The following is a 24,155-nucleotide window of genomic DNA, read 5'->3' as shown; positions in this document are numbered from 1 at the left end:
TATCCAGAGGACATAATGTGCTTTTTTGCAAGGGCATGTTTATTGTTCAAGCACTTTTTGAGTCTAATTAGCCTTTCAAGAATAAATTTTTCCGGCTAATTGTTTATTGTCGGACAACTGTAGCATTAAATATGGCCCTGTGATCTTTAATAACAAATTATTCAGCTTTTTGTGATCCATCACTGTTTGGCATATGATTTTTGGTTTGTGAGATATAAGTTATAATCTTCTAGTTATATTTGGTACTCGACTAACTCGAATAATTTATATCGCTATAACTGATAAATTGGGCGAAACATTCATTTTGATTTCTTACAGCGTTGACAGCCCGCTTCCGGTACTCAATGCCTCCCAGGTGAAAAAAGGTGGGCTAATATTTCAAATACAATATATTGTAATGGCGCTGTGAGATAAGTCATACCTCACAAATTGAGACATCCTTTGAAAATCGTTTCTCAATTCCACGTTAAATTTTGTTTTTGGACTCAAGACAAGTGTTGTGTGCGTCGTATATTTGGCTGTGGGAAGGTATTTTAAACGTTTAAAGTCTATCGGCTGGCGAAGTGCTTGTAAAGTTAATAGCGTGACGATGCCTGTTTGTATAATCCAACTGATTTTACTTATAAGTTGATGTTGTGTGTCCCTACATCTCTAATACATAAGTCGTAAATTTTTTAAGTCTAGACGTATTCGAAGCATATCTTGTAGGTAAGGAATGTGGCTTGGTTTGAGTACGAATTAAGCACATTTGACAATGTTTGAGCATTTTCAAAGCCGACTATGTCAACACAAAACCCTTTGTGAAATGGCTGGCATTTGCTATTGTTTAAATGCATCATTTATAAAAATTAAGATAATTTGCCTTTTTTGTGTTATGTTGGGTTGTATTATGAACATTCAACATTCAAGATATTAATGTTGAATTTAGACCAAAAACCATGACCAGCCGACAATTTAAAAAATATAGTATAAACAAATTCCGAAAAAGCAAGACATCTTGAGAGTGCAAAATATGCATCAAACAAGACGAGAAGTGAACTGTAAATTTTCGACTTTATTTCAAAATCATTAGTGTTTCTGGAATGTTTCAAGGTGTGTGGTGATTGAATTTTGTTTGTATTTGTGCTTTTATGATATGCTGCATAGTAGCATTTATCCTAGAATAATAAACCCTAATGCCTTGAAATCAAAAGAGGATTTCATCTTGGAAATTGAGTCTGTTTGTGCAATCAATTAGTTGTGCATAGCGCGTTATGGTTTCGGTTAGGAGCTGTTACATTTATATACATGTGTTTATATCACCATGCAAGCTATATTTGCGCTGAAGTACCGCTATGGACATGATTTAAATCATAGGTGGTATCACCCAGTAGACGAAACTGCACGAAAGAGATTTAGATCATACAACGGCAAGCTATCGTGTTGTTTACCATTCATGGCATTTCGTGCGCACGCTGTTAAACATACCAAAATGACGTGCAAACTTTTCCGTGATATGGCTATAAACATGGTCTAAGGTGTATGAAACATGCATGGTATATATGTATATATAACCTCCGGTGAAGTATTATGTAGTACTCTTCCAAATATATAATAATTTTATGCCACGCCATATATTGCAAAATTGTTCCAATTTTCCTCTATATTAATTTTAATATATCCTTGATGTATGTCGTGATTATACCGATATTACCGATAAATTGATAACCGTTACAGATAAACAAAACAAATTATTTTCAAAAAACAACCCAACTGCGTAACATAATTTTTTGTTACGTTTTACTAATCATCTGTTGCATTTGTAATCACGCGCCATCTATTTTAATGTTTGCGTTTGCTATTTTTACTATAAATTCTTAGCAACACAAACATTTCAAGTACAGAATGATAAGAAGAGCCTGTACCCTCACTTTCTTTGAAGTGAGCTTAGCATGCTGTGTGAAATAATTGGCGAAGACCACTTACGCAATTTATTGGCAGGTGGCATAATTATTTTGTATTTTTTAGGTATTGTTAAAATTTTTAAAGTTTTTACTATAGACTCAAAATATTATCAACAGCAATCTTTTCGTTCCACCCAGAACGGATAAGCTATGATTCCCTAAGAACGAATAAAAATATAAAGATAATGCGTTTTTCTAGCATCATAAACCAAGTCTTATTGCGAAAATTTTAACAACAATGAACAAATTAAACCATGACGGATAAAGACTCAAGCCACTTAACGGTTCTTGTTACGCTCAACGAATAAGGATGGTTTTGTATGAGAATGACTTTGAAATAAAGTGGAAAATTTACAGTTTTATTTGCGTCTTGTATTGATACATATTTTGCAATCCCAAAATGTCCCATATATTCGGAATTCGTTTTTTACTTTGCCTTTTTAAATTGTCGGCTGGAAATGGTTTTTGAGTCACGTATTACTAATGTGAAATTCCTTCCTCTCTAATTTAACGATATCTCCATTTGGTTCTGTGATAGTAGAAGCAGTTTTCCTAACGATAAGTTTTTTGAATAGGTTTATCATTAAAACGATAAATCAGCATTTCCATCGATGACGTGTTCTCTTCTATATAAAACAGCCTGTAATGGTCACCATTCAAAAATAAGCAGTTTAATTACGTATGATACCCTGCTGTTACAAAACAGGATGAATAGATATGATTGAGTAGTTGTAGCAAGATAGAGTAACAATACATTCACTGAAAAGAAATGTTAGCAGTGTAAGCTATGGCTAGTTGCTACTAAGATTTAAGCTGTAGATCTACACTGTGTTTACACATGCCAAGCGAATCAGCTACACCAATTAAGTCGAACCTCTTTTATGGTGTGTGTGGCTAGTGATATATAAAAATTCCTTGCATTATTTTAATTTTATATCAATCGACATTTACAAAACGGCTTCGATCTTTAGTCGAGTGTCTGTGCTCATCCTACGTCATAACGAGACATTTTGTTTTGAAGAATAACTTACTCCAGTAAAATACGCTCGTCACGTATTGTTCTCTAAGTTCGATCAAACATATCTGATGCAATGGTGGGAACTCTCACCACCTGATGTGATTCCTATAGAAAAAAGGCAGTCTGTTGTGGTCAACTTTTTGATTTTTTATTAACGTGTTGTCACATTGTAATAATAAAGAAATTTCTTGCCAAAGCAAATTTCAGGCAATTCATGAATTTACACGTTTGGAAATAAATTTTCAGCAATCATTGATTAATTTGTTAATTTAGGGTCATAATTTTGTTTCGTTCTAGATGAGCAAATTATTTGCCATTCGAATTAGCTTTTATTAAATGAATTATGAATGATTTATTGCCATTAATTTCTTACAATCAATTTTTTTCGAGAGACCCAAAGATGTATTTTTTGGTTTTTTTGCGTACCTTCTATCAAATCACATATCGAGGTGATGATAGGCATTTGTAATCTGATCAAATCGTGAATGGACTATTTTTTCATCAGTGATTTGTTAGAAGGCAGTATTTTGAATTGTATCAACAAAGAAAACGTGTAAATGATCTAGTATTTCAGATTTGTGAGTGCAGCCTGTTGAAATATTTCATTAGATTTCACAATGTTTCATTATCAATAGAAATACTTCTTAACATTGACGGTTGTGAACGCAATGTGGTTATGTATATAATTATATTGGCCACGTTTGACACAATATAAACATGTGTAACTAAAATATTTTAAAGTTTTCAATTTAATTTCTTATCCATCTGTGTTTCCATGCGCAGCTTTGGCCTAAAACATGGTTCTTGTGTGTATAAGGATGAATTTATGTTGAGGTTTAACGACCTTCATATCATGGAGGTATAACAATAATTTCAAAAAAGCAGACACGCAATTGACAGCCACTTATGAACGCGCAATCCGCGAACAAAGAAAACACGGTGTGTTTAGCAAATTTCAACCACGCGCTTTGATTGGCGGAGACCATTTAAATTGTCACCTAACACCTGCATGGCGCTTCTTCAGCCAATCAAAACTGCTTATGCTTGTTAAAAGTTGCAGCCAGCTGTCGTGGACATTAGCACACATAATCCGCCGTTGAATGTTTGAGAGCACGGAAAGTATTCATCGGATATGCCGTAAAATTTTCCTTGTATTAAGGTCTGTATTTAAAGCTTAAATATTTTCGTATGTAATGTATATTGATCACTTGTAAGCAATAATTCGCTCCTTGGCCCATTGCGGCTTGCTAAACTTGTGTATTTAGAGCTCATATATATGCAATCAACATTTATAATGATTGATCGTGAATGTTGTTGGGAAATGTGCCTATTTATCTCAGAGCTGGATAAGGTACATTTCTCACATCTCAATGGTTCATTTTCTCGAGAATTTTTATGAACATTGAGTTATTTGCGAATGGTATGGCTTAACAAACCTCAGGTAATCGTTACAAGAAATACTATGTACGCTTTATCTACTCAATTATGCAGGTAATCGACAGAAACAAATAGTATTTAAAAACACAGACTTTTATTGTTAGAACAGCCAACAGTACTTGGCAGGAACTGCTTTAAATTTCATCTCCGGTATTATCAATCTTCTGTAAGTTGAAATTGATTTTATGTTAGTTGCTGTTTGAACATTCTACTGGTTTGTTTTCTTTTAGATTTAATTCTCGTGTTAAACCTGCGTGTGCTGTATTAATCTGTTGATTTTTTTCATTTTCTAAACAGCATAATTATTGCTAGTGACACAACGGTGTATTGTGTATCCAAGAGGGCTTTTTTGTGGATAGTAGGATATGTTACGATAGCGAACATAAGATTTTGAAAGCTGTTTCCGTAGTACACACTCATTGCGCTATTGTATTAGAAAGCATAACAAAACCGCGCGGTTATGGGCGGGCTATTTTTATATGTATCTCGCTCAATTTATTTGTTAAATTCACCTATTAGCTAAGAGACGTGACTTATTGAGAAATATGGAGGGAACAGTTGTTGCATCTTCTCTTAGCTCTTTTACGAGCGATCATGAAGAATCGGATATCAAGTGCTAGAGGGCATATTTCACAATGAGGAAGTTTACAATCAAGTTTTAAAGAACATGAGACTTGTGTAATGTCGGCAAAATGTTTATTACTTAATTTCTTTCGCACAATGCTGCGGCAAAACATTTGGCTGGCAATGTTTAATGAACTAAAGTATGGCTTGCTTTTAAGTCTTTTGAAAAATATGCATAGTTAGTGTTAATTGCCCTATATAAATTACACATGACTCGTGAATAATATCCTGTTTTGCTGAGAGAACGATTGAAAGTGGCTTTTATTTTGTCCTCGATGAAAGAAATCTCTGACATTTCCCCTGAATTCAACATATACAAAAAAATTTCAATTTCATCGAAATGTTTCATTTGTGTGATTTTCAGACGGCAAATATTTTTTGAAACTTGTCGAAGGACGCGTGATAAGGCGATTAAGAGCGAATTTTGAAGCGTTTATGGGCTTGAAATATGGTTTTGAAGAAGACAAGTGGGGAAGCAAAGGGATTAAAAAACGTAGCCAACAAAACTGGTCGTGTTAAAGGAACAAGTGAATCGGCTTTGGTCGATAAAAATGGCAACATGTTATCTGTTGAAGCGAATGGAAAACGAGACGAGAAGAGCCTAGGAAAACGGCAGGGGACGAAAAACGTAAACACTTCAGACAGCAAAGCCAAAGTCCCGAACAATGAAGAAATGAAAACTTATGAAGCTGATGATGGTACAGTTTACGAAATAGACGGTAAATTTTGTATATTATAGTATTTCTATAACGAATCATTCACGTTCTATATATGTTGTAGACTGAGCTTTTTCGGCTTTAATCGTACATTGTTGTCTTATCATAATAATTACTTATAATTAATCTCTTGGACCGTCAGACTGTACAGCGCTTTTGCCTATTGAAAACTTGTGTGGACTTGGTGTGAAATTTATAAGCGAGTCGTTCGCTTTTTATTTAGCCTTTTGTGTGTTCAAAGCTGATGGTGTATTTCAGCTCATTATTTCTACACAATACTTAAACAATTCAAAACAATGGGGGTAGAATTGCTATGTTGAAATGATAAGCGAACATGCTGTTATAATCATGGAGTGATATATAATCTTATCGATGGAAAATATTTGACGTTGTAAACCATGTAAAAATTCAGTGCAGTTTTACCGTCATTCAACGTCAGAAGTTTGTTGTTTTATGTTTTTTGTTTGATCAAACCTGACTTACGACTTACGATACGTGAACTAGACGGCCAATATAACAGCTTATCTGCATTTCATATATGCTCCTTACTTTTGCGAGTCGTAGAAATGTGGTGTCGTAAAATCTTAGGTTATTAAAGGAGGCCTACCTAAAGATCGGTTTGTTTTTTAAACGTTGGTTAAGACAACTAACAGTTACATTGTATTAAATTTACACTGTAATTAGAATTTAAAAGCATGCATGAATGCCTTAAGATCGCTTGGCTATGGATTGAACTATTGGAAAAGCAAACAGTTTGCTCCATGACAGCTTCGATGAGTGTTGAAGTTCGATGATTTTTTCAAAGTCTTATTTTCCCATTAGTTATAATAAAATGCTGCAATATATGGGTTAACAAAGGTCAATGTGCGAGGGCCGAAATCACGAGGCGGCAACAACCTCTTTTCTTTTCTATACACATTTTGGTATCTTCGTTTAGATTGCGTTTATATTGACAGTCAGAGACCAGATGTGCCTTTTTTCATTTGCTCCATCAAGGAATTCAAAGTAGTAAGTTCTTTTAGTTTAAATGGAAACAGGAGTCTATTTAGCTATGTATTGCATAATATAAATATCTGACATGGCCTTGTCTTAGTTAAGACGAGGAGAAAAGTTAGTACAAGTATATCAAAGGTTGTTTTTATAGAAAACCGATTGTTTTGTTACAATCTAGGTCGTTTTTGTTGCATCGGTTTATATTTTCCAGACACAATGACGACAGGCTTTGCGAGGGACTTTGTTCAAACAAAACCCATTTTGTTTGTGCTCAATCCCTCAATATCTTGTAATAATGGCGAATATCCACTCAAATCATTAATATTTTATCATCATTGTTGATTCATCAATGAATTTATTACAAAATTGATTTAGTATTTCCGAGACTGAATATTTGATGAGATGAGCCAGAATAATTTTTTTTTCTGAAGTGCAATCACGAAGTTCAATTGTTTTCAGGTCATAGCATCACAAGGTTTAGATCTATATTCATGACATTTGAGATTGGAGCTATGTATTAATCACAGATGCTATTCTGTCGACGCCCATATAAAGCGCCAAATCGTTGCGCTTTACAACATTTGTAGTAAATTTTCCTGTCGGTCAGTGTAATAATTTTATAAAGAATCATGTGTTTTGAGTTAGTCACGTACATGTATCCTTTCGATATCTTAAAATAGAAATAACTTCTCCCTATGGGATTTGAAATTAGGTTTTGATAATAAGCTTTTTCTTCCGAGACATTGTCGCAAGTGCGATTTTTACGCGTTTTAAAATTGTAGTTACTAACTTCTGGTTACAGTGTTATATTACAGTGTTCTGAAATATGTATATATTTCTCATATTTCACATAAAACAAAACCTCGAAGATTACATTACAATCATTAACTTCCTTTACTACGCTGCATGGCAAAAGCTTTTTATGACAATGAAATACGTGTTTTTTTCTTCAGTGTAAACGCGAATGTGTCTATATCGGAGTGAAATGGTTTTATCGTCCTTCTGAAGTTCCTGAATCTGTTTATCAGCTTTTAGTTCAAGATCGAAACACAGAAAACGGTGCGTCACGCAATTCCTATTTATAAAAATCCTTATCCTGCTTTTTTGATTAAGTACTTTGTTTAGCCGGCTATATTGAATAGTCAGCTTGAAGCAAATGAGTTCAACTTCATTCATAATAACCGCACAACTTCTTCAGCCCTTAACAAACTTTCATTTGAACGATAAATTCATCAAACAAAATTTTTTCAAAATGAAACTTTTCAATGTGGCTTAAACTGGTGTTTTTGTTGTGAAAAAATGAAGAATATATTTATCATCTTTCATGTATTATAATCTGACGAATAAATGCATTCATTATACTTAGCGACAAACCTACAACGAAGCTTTATTTTGCGGAATTTCATTTTAAACTTTGTCTTGGCATGGCCTCCAAAAATTGTTTTTATAGGTTAATTGCTCCCTTTGCAAGTTTAACCTTATGTGATCTTAAATACATGTTGATGTAATTTCGAGGAATGATAATGTGTGGTTTGACCTGTCAGATTGTGTCAACAGCTTAAATTGTGTTGTCGATGGAGTTGAACATTTGGTATCGCTTTCCTGTGTCATTAAGAGGCCACGTGACTTGCGTCATCATATTTGTCTCCAACATTGATCTTCAACTATAGGTTTCAGGTCACTCTAAGTAACAGTTTCAAATTTCACAATACAATTAACAAATACGGCTAACCTGACGTTTTCTTCTCATTTGACTCTGAAGATGACTACCGCTAAGGTTGTCGAAACATCAGTCAACAACAACAAAACAGTCCTTCTCAGGACTATACTAATCTGGACGATCTACATCTACAAACATGTAACGATACTCCCGGGTTCAAACCATTTACTTTACAATTAACAAAATTTACAGTCGCTTTTAGGATTGATCAAAGCTGAAAAACCTTATTGAATAGTTTTTATCTTAACATACGTGCTTCCTACGTTTATTCTGTTTCCTGTGACATTCAAGTACAAACTTTTTAAATTGCAAACAAGGTGGTGCGTAATTATTCTGATATCAACTCAATGACTGCATATTGAGATTATTGGTGATTGATAGATCACCTGTCATGTCTTGTTCAATTCTCTTCATATAATATTAAAAAATGACACAAATATCAGACCTCGTAAAAAGTTTCCCATGCTACAATTAAAGATTTATCTGCTGCATGACAATAGCTTATCTCTAAACTTCATCTAAGGTAAGTTATATTGTTTATTAATTATTTATTATTCCACCATGAAGGTTCACAGGACCATATTCTTGAAGAGCAATCTGTTAAAGAGCGAGAACTGTTTGTATCTGATGCAGTAGACACATATTCAGTGAATGCACTTCGGTAAGCGTAAATAAATGATAATTGCACTACCTTAATGTTTTGGTCGTGTAATTTTCTAAAAATTTAACAAACTGTTTACATAATTGTTACTTTCAGAGGAAAATGTCGAGTTAAATGCCTCTCGGAAGTTTCTGGTTTGAAAGAGTTCATTGCGCAAAGTGATCATTTCTTTTTTGTTCTCCGATACAATCCAGAAACGAGGTGAGATTGCTTGATTGTTTACAATGTGATCATATGACGGGAAAGTTGAAGGTAAATGGGTTGCCCTAATTTTAACCTCTATCTTTCTGTAGACGTCTAGCCAACCACAAAGGAGAAATTCGAGTTGGACCTAGTCATCAGGTTATTCTGCTTGAAATGGCGGTTATACCAGATTTTAGTGATGATATGTTAAAGCTTGTCTAAATTTATCTTACACTTTGTAACAAGTATATGCAACGTAGGAACAAACCATTGACCATAACTCTTTCACAGGTACTTCTTCCAGAATGTCGGTCAAAATCACTGGCTCCTGAAGAACTGGCTCGCGAACCTTCCAAGGAGGTGTTGGTAAGAGCAACTCACATGATTGTTGAATATATTTTATATTATAAAACAGAGACTTTGTCGTGGTGACAAATCTGAAAATTGCTTTAAAGATTGCAAATACCATGGTGAATTCTAAAAGTAAAAGTTAATACGTAGTTCTACTAATAGAACTACGTATTAACTTATTACTTCTGCCATTCACTATGGTATTTGCAATCTTAAAACAATTTTCAAATATCTTTTATCAACCAGAACCAGAGAGTGCTTAAAGCAGTCTACGAGTAGGATAATTCTAAGCATTTTTGTTTATATATGGATATGCGTGGAAATTTTGTAATTTTAAGAAACTTGCTGTAAGTGCGTGTGACACTTACGTAATGCTAATAGAAAGTACACATATTATGTCGCATGGGCACCGTTATTCCTCTTTAGAAAAAGACCATCTTGTATTTCAATTTTTAAATCCCCTTTTCGGGTGCGTATTTTGAAATTTATGAAATCCTTCTACAAAAGAACATTTGGCAGAAATTCCAACTTAAGAAATTTGTATTCGTTTTTGCAGACGTGGAATCCGATCATAGAGGATTACGATCTCCTAATGTTTATTGGGGCAGCTAGGTAAAGTTGTTATTATTGCCTTGATACCCTTCTCATAAAAGAATTTTTGGTATGAGAATGTGGATTTAGGTGGGTTTTATTTTGTTCGTAAACAGGAGCATGGCGCAATTAGCGGGCATATGCAAAGAAGGAGATACCACAAAGGGAATTAAGGCAGCTGCCAGTGATGAAACCACTATAAACGCTTTACATGTGGTATGGTGATTTAAATCGAGTTTATACTTTATTCAGATTGCTCTCTTCGAAATTTGTTTGTTGCCTTACAGACTTTTTTCTTCTAAATTTAACAGCTTCATCGCTGTAATTACGACACTGCTAAAGCATTACAATCATTGGTGAAACGTCCGTTCCCGAAGATTGTCCGAATGAGTTGGACTGAAGATGATAATGTAGGTTATAGAATATTAAATAATATCATACCTACCATTCCTTGTTTTTTTGAAGTACGAAAAGAACTTATTTACTTATCCATTTTCCAAAACTTTGCATACACGTATTTCAAAATATTTCTTTCACAATCTTTGCAAACCACTAATACTTTTGTGTGCTTTTCTAATCGAGTGGTATTGATGAATTTATATTTTTAAAATTCATACTGGTAAAAACTGGTTCTTTCAAGCAATTATCTCTACAAAAGGCTTGAAACATTTCGCTTTGTTTTGTGTAGAAAAAGTTCGTAAAAGGTTTGCGGCAATATGGAAAAAACTTTTACAAAATTCGAAAAGAGTTGCTGCCTGAAAAGGAAACGGTAATATCATCATGCAATTTGTGGCTTTCTCCATGGTTTGATCTGATTTGTTCAAACTAAAAGACAAAGGATGTAAACTATTCTCTGACTAGTATCAATTGTCATTTGACAATTTGATTTGTTGAATAATACAGTTTTCAGATTGTCTGCTGCAGTTTTCTGTCAGCCACTCGTGCAATATCAGACGTCTTCTCAAACATTCCATTTGAGAACAATTCATATTAATGTAGGGTGATCTCGTTGAGTATTATTATGTATGGAAAAAGACCACTTCTGCTATGAGCTCTAGACCACACAGAAGACGTCGACACAACGTTTTGCGGAGACGGAATATTACTCGCTCAGCGAAGGCAGCAACTAGTGAATTTGGTGAGGAAGTAATTTATATTACATGTATTTTGTGTTGAAATAGAATCATGGAAATAAATTTTGTGTTTTTGTAGTTGAATTGAGTTCGTGTAGTGAAGACGACTATGACAGTGAAGATAGCTACAAAGATTTTCGGTGAGTTATTGTATAATGTGCTTGCAGGGACGTTGTGAGAGGTGTATAGGGTAAATAATCCCCTGACTCAGGGTGCGCCAATACAAAGTGTATGTCACTATTTACGTTTTGTCTAAATCCTCAATATTGCAAACAAGTTGTGAATACAGTCTTCGTAGGATGGTTTCACAATGACGAATTTTTCCTGCTAGACATTATAATTACATAATTGAAACAGAAAAACTGTTTCAATGTGCAAGTTGTGTTGTATTTCTCTACAATGAACAGCCATTTGATCGTTGAACGCAGTTGATCAAGTTATTCGACCGACCAAACTTTTAATTAAATACTTAACGCTAACAGCCATTTGATCGTTGAACGCAGTTGATCAAGTTATTCGACCGACCAAACTTTTAATTAAATACTTAACGCTAACAGCCATTTGATCGTTGAACGCAGTTGATCAAGTTATTCGACCGACCAAACTTTTAATTAAATACTTAACGCTGCAACTTTTATTTGCAGTCTTTATTGCTGTCGGCATTGTTATTCATCGAAGTCTAGAAGTTGGCATCATGGCGGCTATGAACGTCTACTCCTTTGCTCCTTGTGTCTAGAGTATTTTAAAAAATATGGTGTTATGAGAAAGGTAGAAGTAACTCGTGATCCTCCGCCCTACATGTTTAAAGGTGTAATGGGTAAAGAGAATGATGCAGATTATTTTATCAATGGCAAACAGCTGCGCAGCCGCAGAAGTACACCTAATTCTTCTAGTAGTTTAAGATATGGACGTTCAAAGAATCCCGGTGTTGTTGATGGTAGGTTTAAGTAAACACTGCATAATAGTTTTGAGTTCTTTCGTATTATTGATTTTTTTTCATAGCTTCAGCAACACGTGACTCGTCACTTCCTTGTCGTAAATTAACACGACTAACTAAGCCTGGTTCACCTTCGGGTGCAAGCACTGGAAGTAATACAAGCAGTTCTGGTAGTAACAACACGGTAAGGTCAATCTTTCGTTGTCATAACTTTTTTCATAAATTTGCTGGTTTGTTTGGTTTTAATTTCTACCTAAATGAAAATGTCGTAAATGGAAAATGCCCTAGGAGAAATTCAAATTCCCATTCCATCAATTTGAAAAATTACAGACTCAAGCAAGCATAAGCCGAAGGGCCAAGCGAAACGCGGAGTCAACGGTTGAAATGCCATTACCACTAAAGAGAAAGAAATCTGTGTCTAGGGTTAGTAAGCTTGTGGTTTCTTTGTTAACTTAAATTTTGTAACAATAAATATTACAAATTTTAATAGAACATTTTCTGTACTGTGGCCATTTGTTTACATTTTTTGCTTATTTCTTTTGGAGGAGTCAGACGACGAACCTGAAACGGACCAAAGTGAAGAAAACAGCTTGCCTCTGGCTGAGCATGAGCAGACCCCTGCTGATGCTGACGTCGCAAGTGTTGACAACCGAGTGAGTGCAAAGGAGGACACTTGTTCCAGTCCAACGCCTATCTCGCTTGACGACCAAGAACTACAGTGTAAAAAAGGGAAGTTTCCTGCAAGAAACTTTCCAAATGGTATGACAAGCGCCCGGACATGTTTGCCTTTTAAAGTTGATATCCCAGAGAAAAGTGATTCACATAAAGAAATAGCAGAGAAAAAATTAAAAGAGAAAAAGGTCGAAGTAAGTACTCGTGTTATAATGGATGAATACAAACTATCAGAGAATGAAAATTTAGTTTTCATTAATTTTTAGAACGAGGAACAAAAGCGAATTCAGATGAAACCGCAAAAATCGGAAAATAAATCTGCATCTGAAACAATCTCCACTCCAAACGTTACTTCGCAGCATTATGATAACTACCGCAAATACATGTCTAGGATAGGACGTTATCCATATTCTGGGATAACAGGGACACATGGCGGTATTATGGGACACATGGCAGTACCGATGCAAATGGATATGCCAGTGTTTCCTTGGAATATAAGACCTGGGGCTATGAAGGATTTTGAGTGGTGTGGTTCACATAAGGCATCTCTGAGTCGAGGAACTCCTAGTCTTTCACCTACCATCTTACACCCACCATCGCTATTAGAGGGGCATATTGCAGGGGGAGCTCCTATAGCGACAGATCCAGTCACTGGACTACATCATTCACACTCACACATCCACACACATTATCATGTGCATCCAGATCATCAACCACGAAGCTCGTTGGAACAAAGCATGCTTTGCAGAAATCCACCGCATGAAATGTGGCTACACCCTAATTTGGGTATTTCTGCCGCACATTCGCATCCGGGCATGCCTGGTTGTCATCCTCGACCTATTCTTGCACCAACTGACGATCTCAGTAGTGTGTCTCCTTTTTTCATGGTCTTTACCCGCCAAGAGAACTTCATCAAGAATTAATGATGAGTCAAGGCCTGAAAATTGATCACAGTTATCCATTTTACCCTTCTTTATTGTCACGTGAACATTTCATGCGTTTGCAACGACCTCAAGGTTCAAGGATCGAAACTGAGCTAAGGAGATTAGAAAATGTAGATGAGGCGAATGCTAGTCTCTTGCATCGTTCTGACGCTCGTCATTTGCCGAGCCCAGTTTTTAAAGCACCGGAAAATAGTGTATACCGCAATTCAAAAATCACAGAAACAATAGATCTATCAAAAGATGATTAATATCATCTTCAATATGTGAAGATGGAGTCTTACAAAGGTTTCATGGGTTTCCTTATCGAAATTCGAAATAAGTTTCTTATTTTTTACATTTATTACTCATATGATCATATGACTTATTTTCGTCAACAAGGGCTACCTTCCAAACACTCTTAAAGTCCCACTAATATGTGGTTTTGTTTGTTTTGTTAATCTCACGTTGTTTCTTAGAATTATTCAATGGATGAAGGGGGCGATTTTGTAAATATTGCCGTTATTTATACTCCCACTTAGGTTTATCTTATATTTGAATTCAAATGAAATTACTTTTCACGATTATTTGCGTTTGGTTGTGTGTTATGACAATAATTATTGTACACTTAACACAAGGTAGATATTTATCTCGTAAAATATAAGATAGTTTAATCCGCAAGACTTGTCTCAATGTCTCAGTAAAACTTCAACCAAATTTCGTGCATAAGATGGCATGTCATTACACTATTTCACCCCTGTGCGTTGACACTACAGCTGGCAAAGAGAAGATCTCGTTTTATCAGTTGTGTTTCGCTCGTATTCCTTTGAAATAACCCTGCCATCGTTTAAGAACGTTTTTGTACAAAGGGTCGTCGTTGATCATTGTCACCCAGGTCAACTGGTTCACGTGCGTAGCGTGGTAATCCCATCGGGCCAAGTTCGGTTCCACACCCATCGTTAAATGCCGTAGATCATAAATGGTACCAGAACCGCTATCATACATAAGAATCATAGCTCGAAGAGAAGTCATACCATCCTGGAATAATTTTTTAACTTCGCTTCTTTCATCTTGTGGAAGTGTCTCTTTCAAATCATACAAACCCATTAGGGAATATAGAAACCCGTTCAGTACAAAGAGTGATGGTGTCATCGGATACTCCTCATACCACTTATATTTATTCATAAACACTGCTAATATACCATTGTCTTTAGACAGAACGTGAAATAGTTTGGTGGCTTCTTTGGCCGCATTTAAGTACTTTTTGTCTTTGGTGAAGTGGTGTGCCCTGACGAGAAGCGATATTGCGTGACCTTGTGCCATAGCTGAATACCAACCTGGTTTCAGCTGAACACCTGTCTTAATCTTGCGTTGAACGGGAATAGGCCAGCCACCTTTCTTGTCTTGGTTCTTCAACATCCAGCGAGCTGAGGCAAGAAAAGCAGCTTCGTGGTTGTTTTGCATAAGTGTGACATTGTCTGGAAAAAAATCATTTGTCATTTCCTGATTTGAAAAAGTTTAGTTTGAGGTGGATTTTTCTTTTGCAGTTAATGCTTACCTATAAAACCCTCGCCTTGTAAAGCAAGACTTCGTATTTCTGTGATACGCAGCTTACTTCCTGTGCCTCTTTTTTTCTTCCGACCTCTTACGCCAAGCGCCTTGTTTAAATCAATCATTAGGTTTCGTGATATTTTGCGCCATTCGCGCGTCTGACCAATTCCGTACGTTACACGAGATTTTTGTGTTTTCAGCAGCTTCTCACTGGTATCGTAGACAAGGGCAATGGTTCTTGTGTCGTCCACTTCAACTGTGATAGAAATTTGTCCAGTGGATTTGAAGAGAACATCAAGAGATAGAACATATGTTCTGCTAGAGCTGCCAAGCTCCAGAATAACTAAGCCCTCCTGTGTTTCTGACAGAGTTGAAGAACAAGAAGGAAAGTTTAAAACTACAACATGAATGTTAACTATGAGAGATAGCTGAAAACGAAGAAAGATATGATCTAAATCTTTTGCAAATTGTGTTTGTAAGTTATATAATTGTGAACGTAACACCTATTTGTGAGTGAGGGAATTTTTTGCTAGACTCCAATGATCTAATTGATGTACCTACCACCAGTTGCAAACTCTATAACATTTGATTGTTTCTTGGCATCATATACATTCCGAACATATGCCCCTTTACCCTTGACTGACCATTCTTGGTTGTCTGTCCTCTCGCAGTCATCCACAATCTTGACCTTTCCAGGGGGCTTTTCTTTCCACATACTATAATGGCTTAGTCCATATTGTGCTATTTGAATGGGATATTTATAACCTTGTTCACCCCATTGGGTAGATATAGGAACTTCATCCGTACCAGTTATGCATTTCACTCTGGCCCGACCTTCGACATTGTAATTCACAAACCAGAGAAAAGCACCCTCAGGATTATACTTGTTGTTTGTGGGTTTAAAATATTCATAATTGGTATGTCGAATGTGAAACTTTTACCAAAATAATCGCTGACAATTTTGCCCTCGAGTTCAAAATAGTCTCGCACAAATGAAAACGGAATATAAACTTCCTCGTCTTCAAGGCGACCTTCAATCTTTGTTTCACCATTAACTAGTACTTCGATATGTTTTGGCGTTTGCTCATTATGACGATTTGACTTTGCGTCGTTCTGATCATCGTTATTCTCGCCTTCATTAAACAAAACGACCGAGTTTTCATTGGTTTCGTGAAAAGTAGTACCTTCATCTTCTGTATCATATCGTTCATTGTTGATGGTATTTTTAAATGGCAAAATGTCGCGTGAGTTCAGCTCAGTATGTGCATCAACTTTCTGTATTTTTTCCACATTGCATTTATTCCACATAAAAACAACGGCAGCTGTGCATATTATTGCTAGAAAAACATTTACACGCGATGCGTTTCGCAACATTTTTGAAAGAAACCATCGGCAAAAGCGCATAACTCTCATGGAAACTGAAAAGGGAGCCTTGTAAACGATTCACAAGGTATTTCGTCCGCCATATTGATTATTTATTTTATGACGTCACGCGCGCAATATTTGAATATTGAAAATTATGTTTTTTAAATACAAGATACACGTGTAAACAAGGTTTTTGCTTTGCAGAACAATATTATCATCATTTCTCATCTTCGTAAACTTATGAAAAATTAAAGATTGAAATCTTTGGAACTCGGGACAAACGTATGACTTTTGACTGGAGTTGTTCGCTTCTGTATTTGTAAGAGGAAGGAAACTTGGAAGGAAGGTATGTAAAGATAATATCTGCTCGTGTTGCTTTTATGAGAAGTATTCATTGACGAGAATTATTGTATATTTCATACATTATGCTGTATGTATGCTGATAGAGGAAGTAGTGATAAAACTAGTGATTTTTTACAATTAAATTTACTTGTGCTCGTGGGCCATTTCTGTTAGCCACCACTCAATCTCCAGGTTAGTCAGCTCTAAAATATACGAACGAGACTTTAATACTCAAACGTACTATATCAGAGGATAGTGAAATAGTGAAGACTGAGAAAATATTATCTCCAAAGCATACCTCTGGAGTTTTTGTTTGTGCTTTTGCCACTAAAATATTTATGTATGCATTCAGTTTTACAAACTTTTCTAGTAAACAAATCATCACAACACAGTGTGTTTTAGTTTTAAAAAAAATTCAGCCTCATCATACCATAATGCTAAAACAATTTGACATTAATTAAATGGCAGTGGAGTTGTCAAACTTCCACTAGCTTTTTAAATTAATGGCTTAACTATGTCTAAGATTCAACCATTAAGCTGTCTGCATTTAATTTTAAAAGCTTCATAAACTATTATAATGTGAGTTGCACTATGCAGAATGGTTATTCAAGGATGGACAAATAAATACAAATGTTTGTGCGGCTACTGACAATCAAGATTTTATTCAAACATTAATCTATATGTATTTAAAATTAGTTTGATTTTATTTTGTGAGAATTATTGACAATAAGTTGCCCTAGCATGGGAATGAGTATCTTGACTTGTGACATAAAATTTATTATAAAAATTTTCTATGTGCAGAAGGAGCTATGAGTTAGGAGTTCACACAAGGATATTATTAGGCCAATTTTCTACACAATAGGCAAATATACACGAGAATTAATTAAGGTGCCCCCTTTTGTACAAATATTAACATAAATAAACAATTCTTATTGTTTCCTGCAAAGTCTTTAAATTATTTGTTACGTTTTAACAATTTCTCATTGGGATTGTCATCATTCCACCATGGACTGTTCTGTTCTAAGGAGAAAGGGTCCTCATCTCCAGATCCATACTCAAAGTCATGTGATCTACCTCTGACATTTACCATATAATATATTGCAACATATATGATGGTCATCAGTAGAGCTCCACCCAAAGTGACAGTGATTAGTATAATATAAACTCCTGGGACACGTACAGCGTTCTCTTCATTGGCACTGGCTGAGTAGCCACGTTTTGTTATCTGTTTTTGGTATGATGTACGTTCTTTTTCTTTGTATTTTGTTTTGTTGAAATCTTTCGCCCTATTTAGATGAGAAAAATGACTTATACTATTTGTTACACTGCACTTCAATAATAAGCAAGATTAATTAAATGCATTACGCTCACACTTTTCGAAACAAGTTAAATCAATTCAAAGCTTTGCCTTAAAATTAAATATTTTCTCGTTAACCTTCACTTACTTCAAAGTGAGTGCAAAAATGATATTTGGAAAGTAGTAAAAGTTTGTCATATGTAGCATACCCTTTATCAACAGCAATATTTTGAAAGCCCTTGCTGTTTCTATGAAAGTCCTTTGCAAAATCATCCTCGCTCGGGTTTTTCAACACTTCACTTTTATTGCTTGAGAAGTGGTGCTTCCTAATCTTGTGTTTTTTCATGTGGTTTAAAATCTCATTCTTATTCCAATCACTATCGCCATTTAGCAGGCCTTTTGTTTTACTTGGTTTGTAGACATTGTCATTTGCCTTATTTCCTCTCGATTTTGTTCTATTTAAATGAACAGTGGTGTTTTTCTTTGTGGTTGGTCTTGATGACCTATTCCTAAATTAATCAGTAAGTGTGAAGATTGTTGTCTTATGTCAGCGGTTCGTTGACTTTTGCTGTTCTTTTTCTTGCTCATAGTTTGTGATTGTTTCTCTTGGAAATCTGAAGGAATTAGAATATGGAAGGCGACATTTAAAATTTTATTGGCTGTAAGATTATATCTATGAATCAATGGGATAATTCATATGTTGATTCCAAATGATAATTGCTGAGCTGACTGGACAGCTACTGTTGTAGGAAATTTTTTATTTGAAATAACTATAAAACAGGTTTGAGGGACTAATCTTATGTAAAAAAAATTCTACCACTTCCATTCTTCAATCTTAGTCTGTGTTATTTATCAACTGGATTGAGAACTTGACATTTTTGTCGTCAGCAAATACTGCCAAGAGACTAAATGATAGCTACATTCAAATTACCTGCAGTTTTGCTCTTTATCTTGAAAACGCTTCCGTATTTCACTGTTGATTTGCAAGAAGTGAAATTGCCTCCCTCAAGTATATCTGTATCATAACATCTGCCATTACTATAGCATTTCCCTGCACTACAAGTCTCAAGTTCTTCAGTAAGAAGTGAAATATACGGGCCTAATTTGTTATTGACGTAGTTCTTATACTTAAGACAGATTTCTTGTGAAGTACTTTCGTCATAGTGGTTGCCCCATAATATTAGTCCAGCACATCCATGGTCCACCGTTTGACCAATTGCATTCTCTAAGTCGTCCTGCAAGATTAAAATGACTTAGTGGAACAACGCATCTCTCTCTCCACACAAAACTCGAACGGTCACTAAGGTGTAACTTTCTTTGCTTTTTTTAGCTTGGGCTTTGTTTTAAGCTACCAAAGAAGTTTTAAGCCTAGATCGTTAACAAAAATTTATAGGAATGCCTTAGCTGTAGAGGTACGTAATACTATTTGTGACAACGCGCTTCCAAGCTATACTAACCTCCACAAACATGTGGACGGTCTCTTTGGCGTTACTTCTGAGTTAATTTTTGTGTGCAAATCTTATATCTAAGCTGAAGTGTAGTGCTTTAAAGTCTTTAGTCCTTTAATCTATTTCAATATTTTGCATTCATGTTATGGATATTTATATGTTTAAGAGAACAATATAAATGGATTTCTTCAACCAAACCTCGTTCAACATTTTGAAATCTCGAGCTCCAAAGTGATACACTGGTCGGAGATAAGGAAACACTGGTAGTTCATATCCAGGTTTTCTTCCAATCTTGGAAACCCTAAATGCTTCTTTTAATCTTTCTCCGACGTATTTATTGTTGTCCCAGAAGTCGTCCATAAGATAGATAGAGGGAAACAATGCATTAGTGCTGTTGTATAACCAAGTTAATCGGTTGTTCCATTTCTTGTTCTTGGAAATAAAATAATAATATCCTGACATTATGGACGATATTTTATTTTTGTGAATATTCTTTAGACAGCGCAATTTAATGAATATTGATATAGTTCATTCTCTTTCAAACCCAGCCGTTTCTCTGTAAGCATGAAAATTTATGGTTTTTATGCATGCACAGGCAGGAGTGTAGTTATTTCATTAATTTCTCGTACCAGCTCGGTGCAGTTTCCATGACAATCTGGAAATCCATAAAAACCCCATAGTGCCTTTGGCCTTAGCTTTTGTCCTAATTTAATGGTTTCTACAATGAGATGACGACCCGCTTGCTCAAATTGTCTTTTTGCCTCGGCGTGTAACGTGCTAATATTTCTTACTCGGCCATCCATCTTCACCAAGGCAATCGACTCCGTAACGTACAAATGTTTTTTTCCAAAGTTTGTCTCCCATATTGGTCTCCAACCTTCCCAGTCGATGACCGCGAGGCCGCTGTACATTGGCACTGGAATTTTATCAACGATATGTTGCGATGCTTTCTGAAGATGCTGTGTGATGTTTGTGAGCTAAATATGTGGAAATGTAGATGTTGTGGTTGCAAATTTTTATAAAAATAAAAGGAAGTAAATGAAACTGAGAAGTTTTACATCGGTCATTGTTTAACACTATGGCGAAAGATTCGATCAATGTTTCAAAATTAACATGTTTTCTTCTTATTGGTTGTTTTTTGGTTTTGTTGACCAATCATATTGCGAGCTTATCAGAACAAAATAAACTTCGAAAACCTTTACAAATTTTGAAATGTACTTACACATAAATAGTCGATATTTGTTTTTTAAATGGAAATTGAGAGTCGTTGAATAGGCAGAATTAAATCTATTAATTTATCAACATTTGTCGAAAATTGCTCTTTGTTATTTAGAAAGAGTAACAGCTAATACGTCATTTATCATCGAAATTTCTTCGATGATGGCTTGCAGCAGGCTTAACCAAGTCACTTACTTGCGGTAAACCATCGTTAACCTTTGAACTTTTGTTATCATTGCGATAATATGGGTACAACCCTAACTGTCCATTGTAGAAAACTGTTATCACCTCACCATTCCATGTCTGATTGCTGTTTGTTAATATACCATATTTCTCGAGCTCAATATTCACTCGGAAGTTCACATGGCATCCTTCTGTCGGCGAATTCCATAGTACCACAAATGGCTTTCCGAATTTTGATTTGGTTGTGCAACGGCAAACGGCCGAGTTTATATCTAGAGTTTGGACACAAACCAGAAAACAGGTCATTATTATTAAAGATGTTTGTTTACCGCGAAGTTTCTTGATTTTTATTTTGTTCGCGCTTGAATGAAATGTAGTAAGTTTTAACATTTTTCCAGTTTTAGGTCCATCAGCTGGTTTGTCATTAATTATTTTGTTTCTTTGTTCTTCAGTAAGTACGTTCTAGTCTCCATAGAACATTGAATCTATATTCTTTTCTTCTAGAAACTTGTCCACTGTGGAACTTAGGCAAACTGTTCAGGTTATTTCTTGTTTTTTATTTCGAATTTGGTAGATATTGACATATCAGATGAGAAATTCTCTGGCCTGCCTCTTACATCTTCATCACGATTATTTACTGGTGATAATTATCCTTTATCTGTTATGGTCAGTGCTTCCATTATTCATGACTTTTGGTCACATTCATTGTTTATAGCATTGTTTTCGTCTGACTAACATAACGATTAATAACAAATATATATTCCACATTCTCACATCAACCACAGTAATTTTTTTGCTCAATTATTGGTTCAACTCAAAGAAGATAGACATTTGAGTCATGTTTAAACACCTGTTATTTACATTTACTACTTTCCAAAGTTCATGAAGCAATTTTTATTATTTGTTCATGCGTTCATTGTTGGATTATTTATTATTTATGCTTTTCATCTATGTAATTTGCAATTCTCATAACACAAAGATGCTTTTTCTCTTTAAAACTGTACCCTTGATCAATAAATATATTAACAAACTTTAACTCTTCTTGAAAAGCGTTCCAGTCTCATGCACTATTGAAGAAAAGAAAGACGTTCTTTAAATAGAAACAGTAATAAGATTAAGAGAGCATTGCTAATCAACTAAACAATAGAACATAAAAGCTCATTAATTTAGTCTAAATAGAAACAGTAATAAGATTTAAAGTATATAAACTAGGAACTAAACAATAAACACAATAGCTTAAAAATAGCTGATGATCATCTCTAAAAAAGCAACAATGATGGCTTGGAGTCTGCATTGACGATTATTTCACCTTAGACTTTTAATACAAAAGAGTCTTCTCATTTGTTGCCAATAACTTGTCATTTCTTGGCTGCTTTTCTGTTTTCCCTTTTTTATGAATCACGACTACTTCCAATCAATAATTGGACATAATCACGCTAAACGGTTTTTTGATGAGGTATTTGGTTTTTCAAATGTCCATGCTCTTGACGTTCAGAACTCCATGCTCGTGACTCCACGTTTCTCTCTATCCGTCACATGATTTTTGTTTAACATTTCTATTGGCTTGCAAGTGTTTGAGAAGAACTTCCATTGTCAAACGCTTGTGATTACAAGTGAATTTTATCAACCGGAGTAAAGTTTGTTTAGCAGTTGAGATGTTGTGTTTCGCATTCCGTGACCTAGTCCTGTGTGGCTCGCAGTTTGATACCCTTGATGACAATACAAAGCAGCGGAGTCTAAACAAACTATGACTATTGCGTGTTGTGACTCCCAACAGATGCACGTCAGATAAAATCTGAAGGATTACATAAAATATTGGCAATTGTTGTTTTGGAGGAAAAAGTTATTGGAGGAGAAAATTATGAACCTCAAGTCATGTATATAAATCATAAATATGCTTTTTTCGAAAGCCAAAGCATTGTGTTGGCTGTTTTTCTTGTATCAAAATTTACCATGATTTATCATATTCCCGACAATTGATGGTTTTAGGACTGCTGGTAGAATTTGATAGAAAGTAGAGCTGGATCTGTTAACACGAACGTATTGAAGAGTTCGATTACTTGACATGTTTTTCTACGCTCTTTATAAAAATTTTCAGAGAATTTAGTTTACTCACTTCGTGGAATGTATGAGATATTCTTTACATTCTTTCTCAATGAAGTAACTGCCTAACTTAACTATGTAACCACTGATATTTTCAATAAAAACCAATCATTTGCTAGTATATCAGACCAGCGGTAATTCCAATAAGGAGCAAGTGTACCAGTGTTACCAGTGTCGTTTTCAATAGGGACTGATGATTTTTTATTATATTTGTGGTGTTTTCGATAAGGACCAATCATTTGCTAGTGTACAATGATGTACATGGTAGACAGAAAATATTGAAGTGACTACTTACGAAAAATTTTTCTTTGAAGCGATGCATTCGATTTTCCCTACACAAAAGGAGTAAACATCTTCAGTTGCTCAAATTGTTGAAAAATTATTTGGTAATTAGCACATCAGAAATCAACAGTGTTTTACAATGCATTATGATTACAAATTTTCTACAATCTAGCGATTCCACCACAATTTTTTCTGGTAAATTTAGCCATTTTGACAAACTAAGATCTGTTATTCGGCCTTACAATTCACATCCACAATTTTATTGCCTTAACAACAGTGTTCCCCTAAAGATACTGCTGTAAATGGTTCAGCTGTACTTCAAACAAACGTTGCGCTCTACTATTGGTAACATTGGAACATCGATATTGATGCAAGTAATTTTCCCTAAATAATTCAAAATTTATATTCTATTACCAGAATATGATTTTTAATCCAGTTTCTTTCTTCATTCTGTCTTGTAATCCTGT

At 35.0% G+C, this 24,155-nt stretch overlaps 3 protein-coding genes and 2 long non-coding RNA genes across 8 annotated transcripts; 3 read left to right on the top strand and 2 right to left on the bottom strand.

The window, feature by feature from the left end:
* The first annotated feature begins 381 nt into the window (after window positions 1–381).
* On the top strand, window positions 382–14,486 carry LOC124444470 (arginine-glutamic acid dipeptide repeats protein-like). 4 transcript variants are annotated; one of them, XM_046995096.1, is made up of 20 exons: window positions 4,009–4,120; window positions 4,503–4,564; window positions 5,387–5,741; window positions 6,676–6,746; window positions 7,685–7,790; window positions 9,019–9,112; window positions 9,209–9,313; window positions 9,406–9,454; window positions 9,587–9,661; window positions 10,203–10,258; window positions 10,354–10,453; window positions 10,549–10,647; window positions 10,926–11,006; window positions 11,237–11,375; window positions 11,450–11,510; window positions 12,015–12,307; window positions 12,373–12,491; window positions 12,638–12,730; window positions 12,853–13,173; window positions 13,246–14,486. In XM_046995096.1, the coding sequence occupies exons 3-20, from the start codon at window positions 5,471–5,473 to the stop codon at window positions 13,900–13,902; spliced, it is 2,790 nt and encodes a 929-aa protein (XP_046851052.1). In that variant the 5' UTR covers window positions 4,009–4,120; window positions 4,503–4,564; window positions 5,387–5,470; the 3' UTR covers window positions 13,903–14,486. The 4 variants fall into 4 exon arrangements, with proteins under 4 accessions (XP_046851051.1, XP_046851050.1, XP_046851052.1 ...); XM_046995095.1 differs by lacking the exons at window positions 4,009–4,120; window positions 4,503–4,564 and adding an exon at window positions 382–528; XM_046995094.1 differs by lacking the exon at window positions 4,503–4,564 and having other exon boundaries at window positions 4,002–4,120.
* On the bottom strand, window positions 14,438–16,863 carry LOC124444471 (D-glucuronyl C5-epimerase-like). The gene is given in 4 exon segments (XM_046995098.1): window positions 14,438–15,377; window positions 15,458–15,811; window positions 16,012–16,389; window positions 16,392–16,863. Coding segments are annotated over 4 exon segments (1,881 nt in total). The 3' UTR covers window positions 14,438–14,700.
* A 27-nt stretch (window positions 16,864–16,890) lies between these two features.
* Window positions 16,891–20,946, top strand: LOC124444475. Its single transcript, XR_006947961.1, has 3 exons — window positions 16,891–17,161; window positions 19,785–19,866; window positions 20,069–20,946. It is a non-coding gene; the product is annotated as an uncharacterized LOC124444475 (long non-coding RNA).
* Window positions 17,791–21,823, bottom strand: LOC124444472 (hyaluronidase-like). The gene is made up of 6 exons (XM_046995099.1): window positions 21,316–21,823; window positions 20,532–20,879; window positions 20,101–20,334; window positions 19,386–19,689; window positions 18,664–19,068; window positions 17,791–18,443 (listed from the first exon to the last, which is right to left on the bottom strand). The coding sequence occupies exons 1-5, from the start codon at window positions 21,691–21,693 to the stop codon at window positions 18,914–18,916; spliced, it is 1,419 nt and encodes a 472-aa protein (XP_046851055.1). The 5' UTR covers window positions 21,694–21,823; the 3' UTR covers window positions 17,791–18,443; window positions 18,664–18,913.
* On the top strand, window positions 21,540–22,215 carry LOC124444476. The gene is made up of 2 exons (XR_006947962.1): window positions 21,540–21,604; window positions 21,808–22,215. It is a non-coding gene; the product is annotated as an uncharacterized LOC124444476 (long non-coding RNA).
* Window positions 22,216–24,155: the final 1,940 nt, after the last annotated feature.

This window comes from Xenia sp. Carnegie-2017, unplaced genomic scaffold, assembly GCF_021976095.1.
Source record: "Xenia sp. Carnegie-2017 unplaced genomic scaffold, XeniaSp_v1 HiC_scaffold_21, whole genome shotgun sequence".
In the NCBI taxonomy this organism is placed as follows: domain Eukaryota; kingdom Metazoa; phylum Cnidaria; class Anthozoa; order Malacalcyonacea; family Xeniidae; genus Xenia; species Xenia sp. Carnegie-2017.
The sequence above is the reverse complement of the archived record's forward strand: the minus strand, read 5'-3'. Positions and strand labels throughout refer to the sequence as shown.

Excerpts from the sequence above, each read along its gene's own strand:
- LOC124444470 (XM_046995095.1), top strand. The coding sequence starts at position 5,471 with ATGGTTTTGAAGAAGACAAGTGGGGAAGCAAAGGGATTAAAAAACGTA. Across the intron at positions 9,113-9,208 it reads TATTCAGTGAATGCACTTCG|AGGAAAATGTCGAGTTAAAT; the intron begins GTAAGCGTAAAT and ends TGTTACTTTCAG. Across the intron at positions 12,492-12,637 it reads GTTCTGGTAGTAACAACACG|ACTCAAGCAAGCATAAGCCG; the intron begins GTAAGGTCAATC and ends GAAAAATTACAG.
- LOC124444472 (XM_046995099.1), bottom strand. The coding sequence starts at position 21,693 with ATGTTAAAACTTACTACATTTCATTCAAGCGCGAACAAAATAAAAATC. Across the intron at positions 20,335-20,531 it reads ATGGAAACTGCACCGAGCTG|AACAAGAAATGGAACAACCG; the intron begins GTACGAGAAATT and ends TTTATTTCCAAG. Across the intron at positions 19,690-20,100 it reads ATTTCAAAATGTTGAACGAG|GACGACTTAGAGAATGCAAT; the intron begins GTTTGGTTGAAG and ends TTAATCTTGCAG.